Below are 12706 nucleotides of genomic sequence, written 5' to 3'. Positions count from 1 at the left end.
AAGAGGTATCCACCTAACACATTTTATGCTTAATAATATGTTCAAACTCCCAATAGAACAGCACACAGATGAAAAGGAAGAAATATCTTTTGAGACAATCACAATGTATGGTTACCTGGTGTTTTTAAGTTGAAAAGTAACTGAAAGCTGTAACAGAAATAATGTTTCTTGGAAAGAAGGGCTTTAAATTTCAGCTACAATGAAAGAACAGTAATTCCAAGGAACCAATATAGGTTGTAATCTATTCAGTATTTAAAACTCATATTTTCTAAATGAGATCATTGTCACATGCGTTTATTATTTTAAATGGGCTCTCTCAAGAAAGCATTGAATTTATATTTATGAAGATATTTATTGCACACTAAATGCCAAGTAAAGATTATAAAAAATATCTTTATTGAAGTCTAACAGCAATGAAAGACATTTTCCATTAGTAGTATAATTAGCTCATAATTATTCAAGCAATAAATGCATAATTAGTTTTTTTATTCTTAATATATTAATATTGTATACAATATTGGCCATGAAGATGTAAATAATATTGACAAATTAAATCACCATCTCTGTATACTGAATATCAATTTAATTGAATGAACAGATATTTTTAAAACATGGAAAACTTTAATTCTTCTACTACAAATCTGCAAGGAGCTCTTCTCCTTATGAATCTGAAGATACATTATACTTTCCCATATTTGAGTAGGTGGGTGTGGAGGATAATTATCTAGGCTAGGCAGATCAACATTAGAGATAGGACTTACCATTCTTTTCATTTGCTCCTCAGTTCATTTCAAAAATTAACAGGGCTCTTTACTTGTATACTATAAAGCTGGCTTATTGTTTGTCTCTCAAAATGTAATAATGTAAATACCCCCCCAAAATAACCAACTTATAAAGTGTGAGATGATTTCTTAAATGTTAAAGACTTACACTACAAATGTTCAGATCATTACAGTTTTTTTTTTTTTAAAGATTTTATTTATTTATTTGACAGAGAGAGAGAGAGAGAACACAAGTAGGCAGAGAAGCAGGCAGAGGGAGAGGGAGAAGCAGGCTCCCTGCAGAGCAGGGAGCCCGATGCGGGACTCGATCCCAGGACCCTGGGATCATGACCTGAGCCGAAGGCAGCCGCTTAACCGACTGAGCCACTCAGGCGCCCCCAGATCATTACAGTTTTATATTTTCCTTACTTTGAGGGCAGTAAGCAAAGGACCAGCATGCCTGAGGTTGAAACAGTAACACAATATTTCAAGATTATTTTAAAATATAAAGTATGCTTACTGTACTTTTATTAGTGATAATTAAAAACTGGAAAGAAGGAAAATGTCCTAATATAGAAAATAGTTATATATAAATATTGCATATCCTATAATGGTATACTGTAAAACTTAAAAAAAAATTTTTTTTTTATTTATTTGAGAGAGAGAGCAAGCGCAAGAGCACGCGCATGAGTCGGAAAGGGGCAGAAGGAGAGAGTCTTCAAGTAGACTCCCTGCTGAGCACGGAGCCAGACATGGGCTTGATCCCACCACCCATGAGACCATGACCCGGGCCCAAACCAAGATTCAGACTGAGCCACCCAGGTGCCCCTATTGTAAAACTTTTAAAATAAGGATTTCAAAGCTTTTTTAAATTTGGGAAAATGTTTAATATGAAATCCTTTCCTAATTAAAAAAAAAAAAAACCCACAGAAAATATATGCAAAGCTTAATGAAATACTATAAAGTGAACATCCTTGTAATGGTAACCCAAGTCAAGAAACAGAACTCTGCCAGTTCCCGGAAGTCTTGTCCAAGAGTCCCAATTCTGTCACAACTCCCTCCTTCCCTGCAAAATTGAGTGCTCTCTTGACATTCATAGCAATTGCTTTCTTGTGAGTTTTTCTAGTTTTAATATCAAAGTATACTTAGATACTATACTTTAATCTTGTTCAGTTTTTAAAAATGTAACGTCTTTTTTTTTTAGAGGGGGGAGGGGCTGAGGGAGAGGAAGGGAGAGAACCTCAAGCAGGCTCCATTCCCCGTGCGCAGCCTGACAGGGGCACTATCCCACAACCCTGATATGACCTGAGTGGAAATCAAGAGTCTGGCACTTAACCAACAGAGCCACCCAGGCGCCCCTTAAAATGTGGTGTGTCTTTTAAATCACTATTCAAATCTGCAGATTCTCACTTCATCTTTTATTTTTCTCTCACTATTAGTATAAGATTCTGGGGCATTTGGGTCTCTCACAATCTGGATTTTGCTGATTTCATAATCATGGTGCCATTCAACATGTGTCTCTGTTTTTCCGGAGAATGGGCAGCTGAATCCAGAGGCTTGATTAGACTTATTTTTTAATGACTGTCAAGGCTACAGATGATGTTTTCTTTCTTCAGGAAGTATATTATGCCTGCTTGCTTGATGATGTTCACAATTGCTGATATTCCATGCCTGGAATCATTAATTTTTTGAGGGTTGCAAAATGGTGATATTCTAATTCTAACTTTCTTTGTGAGTTGGAATAATTCTATAAAGAAAAGCTTTTACTCTTCTACTATGAGGGTACTCAGTTGTAGTTCATATAGGAAAGGCAGGATAAAGGTAGGATTTTTTTTCCCCCATTATTCATTATTTTTCACAGAAAAAAAAAATGAGTTCTCTGTTCTCCTCCAAAGGTGACTAGCCTTTTTCTTTCTTTCTTTCTTTTTTTAATAGGCTTTTATTTTGAGATAATTGTAGATTTTTTTCCTTTTATAGATTATGTTTTTGTGTCAAGTCTAAGAACTTTTTGTCTGGAGTTCTTTTCAAAGGACTCCTTGTTTCATTAAGTTTTTTCATTGTCTTATCTGTCTTCAATTTTATTGATCTGCTTCTATTATTTTCTTTTTTGTTGTTTCCTTTTTGGCATAAAGGGGCACAATTTATTGCACAGAAATTATTCTTCAATGAAGATAAAATTCAAAAGGAGTCACTCTTAACTTCTACCTCTTGATTTTTGTCTATAAAGGAAACAATGACACTTATTGTAGTTTCAAAATGTATACTAGTTATTTCAAGATATGACTCCGACATTTTTCTGTTGTCTCTGTACAACAACTAAATCTTTAGAAGGCCATTGCAATTGTTCCATCAGGAAAGTTGAGACCGTAGGCATGAGTCCAATGCTGCCCTTCTTTCAGTATGAAATGCATTCCTTTAAAAAAAAAAAATGTTACAATTGGTGAATTTACACATTACATTGACAAATAGTAATCACCTAAAGTCCATACTTTACATTAGGATTTACTCTTGGTGTTGTATATTCTATGAGTTTGAACAAATGTTTAACCTATCCATCGTTATAGTACCATACAGAGTATTTTCACTGTCCTAAAAATCCTCTGTGTTCTATTTGTCACTTCCCCCAAACTCTTGCAGCAACCATAATCTTTTTACTGTCTTCATAGTTTTGCCTTTTCCAGAATGTCTTTTCCAAAATGTTGGAATCATACCGTATGTAGCCTTTTAAGATTGACCTCTTTCACTTACTAATATTCATTTAAGATCCCTCCATGTCTTTTCATGGTTAGATAGCTCATTTCTTTTTGGCACTGAATAATATTTCACAGTCTATATATACCAAAGTTTATTTACCCATTCACCTACTAAAGGACATATTGGTTACTTTCAAGTTTTGTCAATTATAAATCAAGCTGCTATAAACTTTCATTTGCAGGTTTCTGTATGGACATAAGTTTTCAAGTCCTTTGAGTAAATACTGAAAAGCACAATTGCTGGACCATATGGTAAGAGTATTTTAGTTTTGTAAGAAACTGGTAAACTGTCTTCCAAAGTGCCTATTGTATTTTGCATTCCCACCAGGAACGAATGAGAGTTACCATTGCTCCACATCCTCTTCAGCATTTAGTGTTGCCAGTGTTCTGGATTTTGTCCATTCTAATAGATGTGTGATGGTATCTTTTAATTTACATTTCCCTGATGACATGTGATGTGAAGCATATTTTCATATGCTTATTTATGTCTGTATATCTTCTTTGGTGAGGTGTCTATTTGGTGAGTCTCTGGCTCATTCTCAAATCAGGTTCTTCTTTCTTATTGTTGAATTTTAAGAGTTCTTTGTATACTCTGGAAGAGTTCTTTATCATATGTATCCTTTGTAAATATTTTCTTCTATGGTTTGTCTTCTTATTCTCTTGACATTGTCTTTTATGAAGAAGTTTTTTGAACTTTAATGAAGTACAATCTTATCAATTATTTCTTTCATAGATTGTCATTGGTGTTATATCTAAAAAGTCATCACCTTAAAAAAATAAAAATAAAGTCATCATCTTATCCAAGGTCGTCAAGGTTTCCTTCAATGTTATCTTCTAGGAGTTTTATAATTTTGATTTTACATTTAGTTCTATGACCCATTTTGAATTATTTTTTTTGTGTATGTGAAGGGTTTAAGGTCTGTGTCTAGATTTATTTTTTAAGTGGATGTCCAGTTGTTCCAACACCACTTGTTGAATAGATTATCTTTGCCCCATTGTATTGCTTTTCCTCCTCATTTCAGATGGGTGTAGAAGTCTAGGTACCCTTATTGGTCTCCACTGACATCTAAGAAGGGTGTGGCTCCTCATTACTGATGGATGGAAATGAAAGTTCTAGATCCCTATGTGGTCTCTACTGAATCATGGTGGGTGAAAGTTTCAGATCCCCATGTGATCTCTACTGACACCTAGTCAGTACCAATGTGGTGGTGAAAGTCCTACCTCTCCACTGGTTTCCTCTGATACCATGCCAGCAGGGAAGGAGAAGGGGACCTAATTATTGTTGGGTAAGAGTGTAAGTCCACGTTTACCTACATGGTCTCCACTGCCACTGTGGTGTAGAGGGCCTTGTTATCTGCTGACAGTGAAGTTCTGGTTCCATACTTTACTTTCTTTGACATTACCCTGCTGGGGGTGTTGAGGTGCCTCATTACAGGTATGAGAGGATAAAAGTCTAAGCTCACCACTCAGCTGTTGCTGGAGTGGGTGGGAGTGGGGCCCTGTTTTTTTCCCTGTTTTTTTTCCGTGGTTGTATGCTAAAGAGCATTTATCTTGTAAAGGTTTTCTGTCTTGCTAGATTGTTCCTTTCCTGGTCCCATGACTAGAAAGCGCTGATTTTACGAGGGCTTTTTCTGTTTTTTGTTTTTTTTTTCTTTTTTCTGTGCATATTGGCATTTCTTGGTTACCAGCTTCTTCACCTTCAAGTTTGGGGTATAAGAGACAAAAAGAAACCCAAGAAACTCATCACCATGTTCCTTGAATCCAAGATCCCTCACTGGTGTGTCTTTTTCTCTCTAGATTCCAAAGTCTTCTTACATTTGTTTTATAGATAATGTCCTTGGTTTTAGTTGTAATTAGTGGAAAGAATAGGGCAAAATAGAACTATTCCATTTTCTTGGAAGAAATCTCTTTGTAAAAACTATATTATGATTCATTTACCATATTTAATGGATTTCAATCAATTGCATTTTTTATCCTTAATAAAATTCAAATGGTTTCCATTTCAATTATTAGGAGATTTATTAAGTGTACACTGACTTATTTTGACATGACTTTAAAAGTGTACTGTATCTGTGTCATTTGGTGTAATTATCCTCTCTCCCTCTTTTAGTCTTGAAACAGTAAACAACTACATTTCATGTTCACCACCAGTTTTATGTCAATTTTTCTTGAATAATTTGGTCATCTGATGCATGTCCTCTATTGGATTTTTCAGAAGGTCTCATTGGAACAATATTTTCTGGGTTTTTGCATGCTGGGTAAAATCTATGTTCTTTATAGTTGAATATCAAGATGGGTAAATATAAAACTCTTACTTCACATTTTCTTCTCTTTATCATCTTAAATATATATAGTTTTTCTCATAGAATATACCATTGCTTTTGAAATTTTTTATGATAATCATTTTTTCCCTTCAGTTCACTTTCTTTTTTTGTCTGCATTCACAAGTGATTTTCTTCTTTTATCCTTTAAAGCCTAGTAATTTTAGGGGACCTGGGTAGCTCAGTTGGCTAAGTGGCTGCCTCTGCTCAGGTCATGATCCCAGGGTCCTGGGATCGAGCCCCTGCATCCGGCTCCCTGCTCAGTGGAGAGCCTGCTTCTCCCTCTCCCTCTGCCTGCTGCTCCCCCTGCTTGTGCTCGCTCTCTATCAAATAAATAAAATCTTTAAAAAAAATAAAGTCTAGTAATTTTACTATAATTCTCTTGGTGTTTGTTATTTTGGGTTATTACCCTCAGGTACATGATGTGTTTTTAAATTTTGTGTGCTGTTATTAATATATTGGATTTATCTTTTTCTCCCTTCAGTATTTGTCCCTTTATCTTAAATATTTTAGCTTTTTCTTCATCTTCTCTTGAAATTTTAAACTTTTTAATTTCTTTTTATCTTGTGTTTCTGTCAAGACATTATCTATTGGGTTTATTTGCTTTTGTGTCCCTCCTAGTTTCATCTATGTTTCTGAAGTGATTTTTTTTGTTTGTTTGTTTTGAACTCTAATGCTTTTCAGAGCATTGTCTAATTTCTTTAGGTTTTTCTAACTCTGTTTTATGTTGTTATTTCATGTTGTGGGTGTGTGTGTGTATGTCAAATTTATATCTTTTATTTATTTATTTTTGAGTCAAGTGGACGCATGATGTTATATTAGTTTCAGGTATACAACATAATAATAACAACTCTATACATTAAGCTATGCTCACCATATTTGTAGCTACCATCTATCACCATGCAGTGCTATTATAATACAATTGACTATTTTCTCTAACTTTTATTCCTATGACTTATTCGTTCTATAACCGGAAGCCTGCATCTCCCACTCCTGTCATATATTTTGATCTTAATGTTTTGAGGTCATTTTGAATAGGAGGTGGTAGTATATGGTTTTGTGGGCTGATGTGTTATGTGGAGATTTGGGAAGATGCCTCAACTTTTAGGAGGAAAGAGTGGCCAGGATATTTTTTCTAACTTATCACTATTCTCTCTTCTGTGATTTTTCAGTAGAATTCAAGAATATGGCAGCTCACTTTCTGAGGTTTCCTGGCTCTCCTCTTCCCTCACTTTTATCTGGAAGCCTTCTTCTTCATTTCTATTTTCCTCGCCCTACTAATTATCCCTCTCTCACATAGCCAATTTCATGAAGGGGAAAAGAAAAAATAAGACTAGTGTAGGGATCATTCCTATCCTGACAGGTCTTTTTCTGAGAGAGGACTTATCTGTGAGATGAGGGTGAATGAGGGTTTCAGTGAGTGTGAAAGAGATGGTGATTTTCTTTTTAACAAAATATGGATGGAAAAATCCAGCATTATCAGAATTAGTATGTTACCCTATACATTTGTGGAAATAAAAAATAATCTTGGAATAAGAATATTTCAAAAATAATTTAAATATATTTTAATACATCAAAATTCAAAGCTGTAGGAATAAAAAAAAAAAAAAAAAGAAACACTGATGCATGAACCAAGAAGGGAGAATGAGACTGTATGGACTCTCTCGCAGGCTAGCTGCAGAAAGAGAATTTCAATTTCTTCAACATTTCACAATGGAAGTGAACAACACTGCATATATTATGTACAGTTCAGGGCTATAATAAATTGAAGGAAAGGGGCTTTTGTCTAAGAGCAAGACAGTAAAGGTTAGGAGCTGCTTCATGGTGAATGTGAGGTGACATTAACAGAAAGCAGAGACTGGTCTAAAAAAATCAACTCCAAATTTGCCTGTGTATTTTCCAGAATGGAAAATTGTTTGCAGTTTTGAAAGGTCAAAAGCATCAAACTAAAAAGGAATTCATAGCTTAACATACGAAGGGGTAGGAAGTTGGCACCTAAAAAGTTTGTGAGTTAAATAATTTTGTATATATTCCATAATTTTAAAGGAATTTATTGATTAAAAAAATTCTTTCCCAGAAATTTTAAAGTAGGTTAAATATTAGAAAGCTGGAGATAAAAATATATATTTAAACAATTAAAAAGTATAAATTCTGGAATCCAGCAGAATATCTAACTCTAGCAGAAGTTTAAATTGAGTTACAAAACTGAGCATCTCTCACCTTAATAAAAAAGTGCAAAGATTGAAAAAGTGGGAATACATTTGGTTAAAATAAGACATGTAAATCTAAATAATTTACTTTTAAAAAAAGATTTCATTAATTTATTTGAGAGAAAGAGAAAGCATGAGAGGGGGGAGGGTCAGAAGGAGAAGCAGACTTCCTGCTGAGCAGGGAGCCTGATGCAGGACTCGATCCTGGGATCCGGGATCATGACCTGAGCCGAAGGCAGTTGCTTAACCAACTGAGCCACCCAGGCGCCCTAAATAATTTACTTTTTTGATGAGATTACTGGATTGCCAGACCCTACCAAAAATGCCAAGTACATGGTGTTTTGATTTTACCCAAGTATGACAATGTCTGATACTAATTTTGTGGAAATAGGTTTATACCTTTGGAAATGATAGTAAGATTATGTAGAGTCACAGCTGGTTCAATACTTATATCTAGATGGAGTTGATTAATAACTTTGTAGCACTTTAGAAGGAGTGTTAGTGTCTCTTTATTAAAGATTTCAAAGAAATTATGGAAGCAAAGCTTACCAGATTTTCAGATGATAGAAGGTAAACTAATAGGATAGTTCACAAAATTAACATTAATAAATGTTACCATACTAATGTGCTCTTTCATAAACAGGAAAATAAAAATTAATAGTATAAACATTAAAGTTCAAAACAGCACAAATAGGGAATAGGAGAGATCTAGCAGCCACCAGAGGTTTTAGTTGAGCAAGAACTTGATAAAAATCAATATTATGATCCAGATTTTAAAACTGATGATTGATAGTGTCCAGTAATGGGAGAGAGGCATCACCATAGACTCCACTGGCTAGATACATTCTGGAATATTATATTTAGATTAGGAGTATGTCTAAAAAAGGACTACAAAAGCTAAGATATACCCAAAGAAAAACAACCAAAATAGCGAGGTTCTGAATACCATGCAATATAAGAAATGGTTGGCAGGAATACCTTGGTGCTGTTTAACACATCTGGATAAAGCAGCTGGTACAGGCCATGGTCCAGAACAGAGGCTGGCAAACACACTCATGGGTTCAATCCAACTGTTTTGTAAACTTTTCTTGAAATACATCACTCCTATTTGTTCATGTCTTGTCTATGGCTGCATAGTTCATAGTTCAGTTACTAAGGGACACAAAGCCTAAAACATTTACTTTCTGGTCCTTCACAGAAAATTATTTGCCAACTCTTTGGCTAGAAAAAAAAGTATAATGGGATACATGATTGTTATATTCAAATATGTGTGTTTGAGGACCACCCTTATATGTTCTTACATATATGCATATTTATGTATATATATTTATATGTATTCATTTACTTCAAAATCCCTACAAACTGTATATATATTTGCTAGGTATCAGAAATAGTGATCAATTCTGTGATTCCTCTGAGGTCTCTATGGGAGAGAGGGCCTGTTTGCTTCTCTTTGTGCCTAGAAGATTATTTTGCACATAGCAGGAGCTCAGTGACTATTGGCTCTGTGAATAAAAGATGAATGAGTCAATGAGTCAGGTAGAGACTTTGCTTTCATGGAGTTAACATTCTGACAGGGATACCTGTTATTAAATAATTACATAACCAAGCACAGTTTTAGTAAGTTATATTAAGGAAAAAATATTAAGTACTAAAACAAGCACATTTCACTTATTAAAAAGATATTTTCTTCCCTTATATTTGTAACATCTCTGAAATAGAAATACATGTTTCGATGATGTCACCCTATAAAATGGTACATAATTGGATGGAAAATGATAACTGGGAAGTTTTTCTGTAAAATTAGTATCTAAAATGAACAAATAAGATTTTCATTATCCAGGAGGCCAAACTAGGATGACAGTAGATTTACGTAGAGTTAGAATTAGCTGAGGAATTATATCAAAATTATGATGAATAATGGTAGTTGATTTATATTTGCCTCTTCATCTTGTCTTGACACACTCAGGGGAACGATTCATGGCAGTGATGCCTAAAACTATTGGCTTTGTATTCTACAGGACCAAACTCTAGTAAAAATTACAATTATGCATAAAAAGGATGTTATCAATTGTCAGAGTTAAATTAATGTTAGCAATTAATTTTTGAATAGTTTTTGTATAGAAGATGGTTTATCTCAAAAAATAAAGAACTCAAACAATGGAATATTAATGATATTTAACCCTTACAGAGCAGGTACTATGTCAAGAACTGTTACAAGTGCTTAAGAGACAAGCTTTTTAGGGGGCTTGCTCATGATCACTTGAGGTAAGTGGTAGGACTGAGTTGTAAACCTAGGTTGTCTGGCTTAAGAAGTTATGCTCTTAAGTGTTCTGTTGTACTGCCTCTTAAACAGGAATTATTCACAGGTAAAATGAGCTAGTCCCAGATCCCATCACTGTCAATAATTAAGCACAGCATGAGCTTTATCTTCCAGTTACTATAGACAAGATCTGTTCATCGAGGAGTTTGATTTTATGAGCACGGTGATCAACTCTAAGACAATGTCATTATATAAGGGATAGTTCTTTTTCATTGTCACAAACTGCAAACTGTGACTAGTAAACACAGCCTCCTATATGTTACAGCTGTATTTTTATTCTTTCTCTGATGTGCTATAGTGTCTTCTTTTTGGTTTTGCCTTAAATCAACCTGTTCTGTTTTTAAAGCAAACAGATTCTACGTAGTGACCATCCCAAGTTTTCATGCTGTGATCTATTAATTATCATGAAGAGGGATAAGATATTTTATGGTTCCATTAACTGTCATTTTTAAATTGTTTACTTAGCATTTAGTGGTTCTGCCAAATTTTAAAATTATCTCAGGGTTCCTGGACAATTATATTTGAGAGTTTGAGTACCCAGGTGCTCTGATCTAGTGAAAAGATAACATGAGATATGCCAAACATATTAAGCATTTACCTTTCTTAAGCAATGTGGTATTAATTACTAGAGAGCAAGAAACCAAGGATATATACATACCTCAGGAACTTCTCCAAAGATTACTGCATAAGTATATAGTTGTGTGTGTGTGTGTGTGTGTGTGTGTGAGAGAGAGAGAGAGAGAGAGATTGTGTCTCTTCCCATTGAGAGGAGGGGAGAAAGAAGTGGGAGTTCTATTCACTTTACCAGTGCTGTAAATTCTAGGGATATCAGTATTTTTCACATCCTACCATAAGTCCAAGGGCACTTCTCAAAATTAATTTTGGAGTTATTTATCTTTAAAAAAATTTCATGTCACTACTCCTTTTCATTATTATGGATAATTGAGAGTTGACCGTATTAGAAAAGGGCCATGTGCTTTGAGTTCCTTCTTCTATTAAGACTGAAGCAGTGCTCTCTTAATAGTCTGAATGAGTCTGAAAGTAAATGATCACTAAGGGGTTTTAGTATTGAGTTTCTATATCATTGTGCTCATATACATTTTCTTAGGCTGCTCATACCTTGCAATATTTGCTTATTACGCTATTGTTTTTTTAAAACCTGTCTATTTTAAAGTTTTAAGCACAATGTTGACTCTTCTGTAATTTCCTAAAATTATATTCTGTTTTCTTACAGACAGCTCAACTTTCCTTTATGTATAATACTTGAGGAAAATACTACCTGGTAAAATAAACATGATTTTTTTCCTTTTGTGCCAGCAAAAAACCAAAAACACATATTTACATGTGCAAACATGTTAGTCCTCATCTTGTCCCTTTCATAAGCCCCAGAATCATACTGAAATGTTAAACAGAATATTAAACTAACAAAATGCACCACAAAACTGATCATCTCTTACTCAAAACGTATGAATATTTTAAAGTGTTCTATAATACTCATGAAGGTAATAACAGATAGAAACTGGTTCATTAGGTTAGCAATGTGAGAAATATCTTTTCATTTGTAATTAAGAACAGTAACAATATATACTAATAAAATTAACACCAGAATATGTCTTCTAAATTACAAAAAAAAAAAAGAAAAAAGAAAAATAGTGCCCACCCCAAAAGATATAGGACAAAAGATATAGGACATATAAATGGTATATTCTCAAGATGTAATACAAAGTATAAATTAAGAATCACTTTGACAAAACCATCTATTAACCTGAGAAAATGTTCTTGATTCATTTTTAGCTAATTAAAGTAGATTATTAAGCAGTATATATAGTATGAAACCTGAATATTTAAGAAGAAAAATAAATATGAACATAGAGAAGAAACATTCAGATAACATATATAAATCATCAGGGAAATTTCCTAAATTTTTAACTTATTCTTGCCTTTGTGTCTTTCCACATTTTGTGTGTGTGTACCCATATTCATATATATGTATGAGATGAATGAGAGGGTATATGTATATATTCTGTATAAGCTCTAATCACATTTTGGGGAAGCATGAATGGTGTTATTAGTATTTTATCCTGATGGCTTTTCTTTAAATGCAAATGTTAAAATTTAACTATTTTTTTAAATAGTTATTTTGAAAGAAAACCAACCCTATTTGAACAAAAGTAAATACTATTAAAACAGCAGCTAATGAAAAGGTCTGATTATAATATACGAGATGTTCTTGGAGGCTTTTCATAGAACATTAGACTTATTTGTTATCTTGTCCATCATCTGATTAGATGACAAACACTAATCAGGTTTATATCTTCACGGCATCAGTCAATGGAGA

General features: G+C 33.9%; 1 protein-coding gene across 3 annotated transcripts in view; it reads right to left on the bottom strand.

The window, feature by feature from the left end:
* LRRTM4 (leucine rich repeat transmembrane neuronal 4) overlaps nucleotides 1–12706 on the bottom strand; it is a 714892-nt gene that overhangs the window by 253104 nt on the left and 449082 nt on the right. The window contains exon 3 of one of the 3 annotated variants that reach the window (XM_032410592.1): nucleotides 1691–3174. The exons of the other annotated variants lie outside the window; for them this stretch is intronic. Coding sequence (XP_032266483.1) covers nucleotides 3157–3174 — 18 coding nt within the window. The 3' untranslated portion in view covers nucleotides 1691–3156. Of the gene's footprint in view, nucleotides 1–1690; nucleotides 3175–12706 lie in introns of those variants that run through there. 3 annotated transcript variants of the gene reach the window in all.

The sequence above is a fragment of the Phoca vitulina genome, unplaced genomic scaffold (genome assembly GCF_004348235.1).
Source record: "Phoca vitulina isolate PV1807 unplaced genomic scaffold, GSC_HSeal_1.0 scaffold12, whole genome shotgun sequence".
Classification (NCBI taxonomy): Eukaryota; Metazoa; Chordata; class Mammalia; order Carnivora; family Phocidae; genus Phoca; species Phoca vitulina.
Note: the sequence above shows the minus strand (reverse complement) of the source record. Positions and strands in the feature narration are given on the sequence as shown.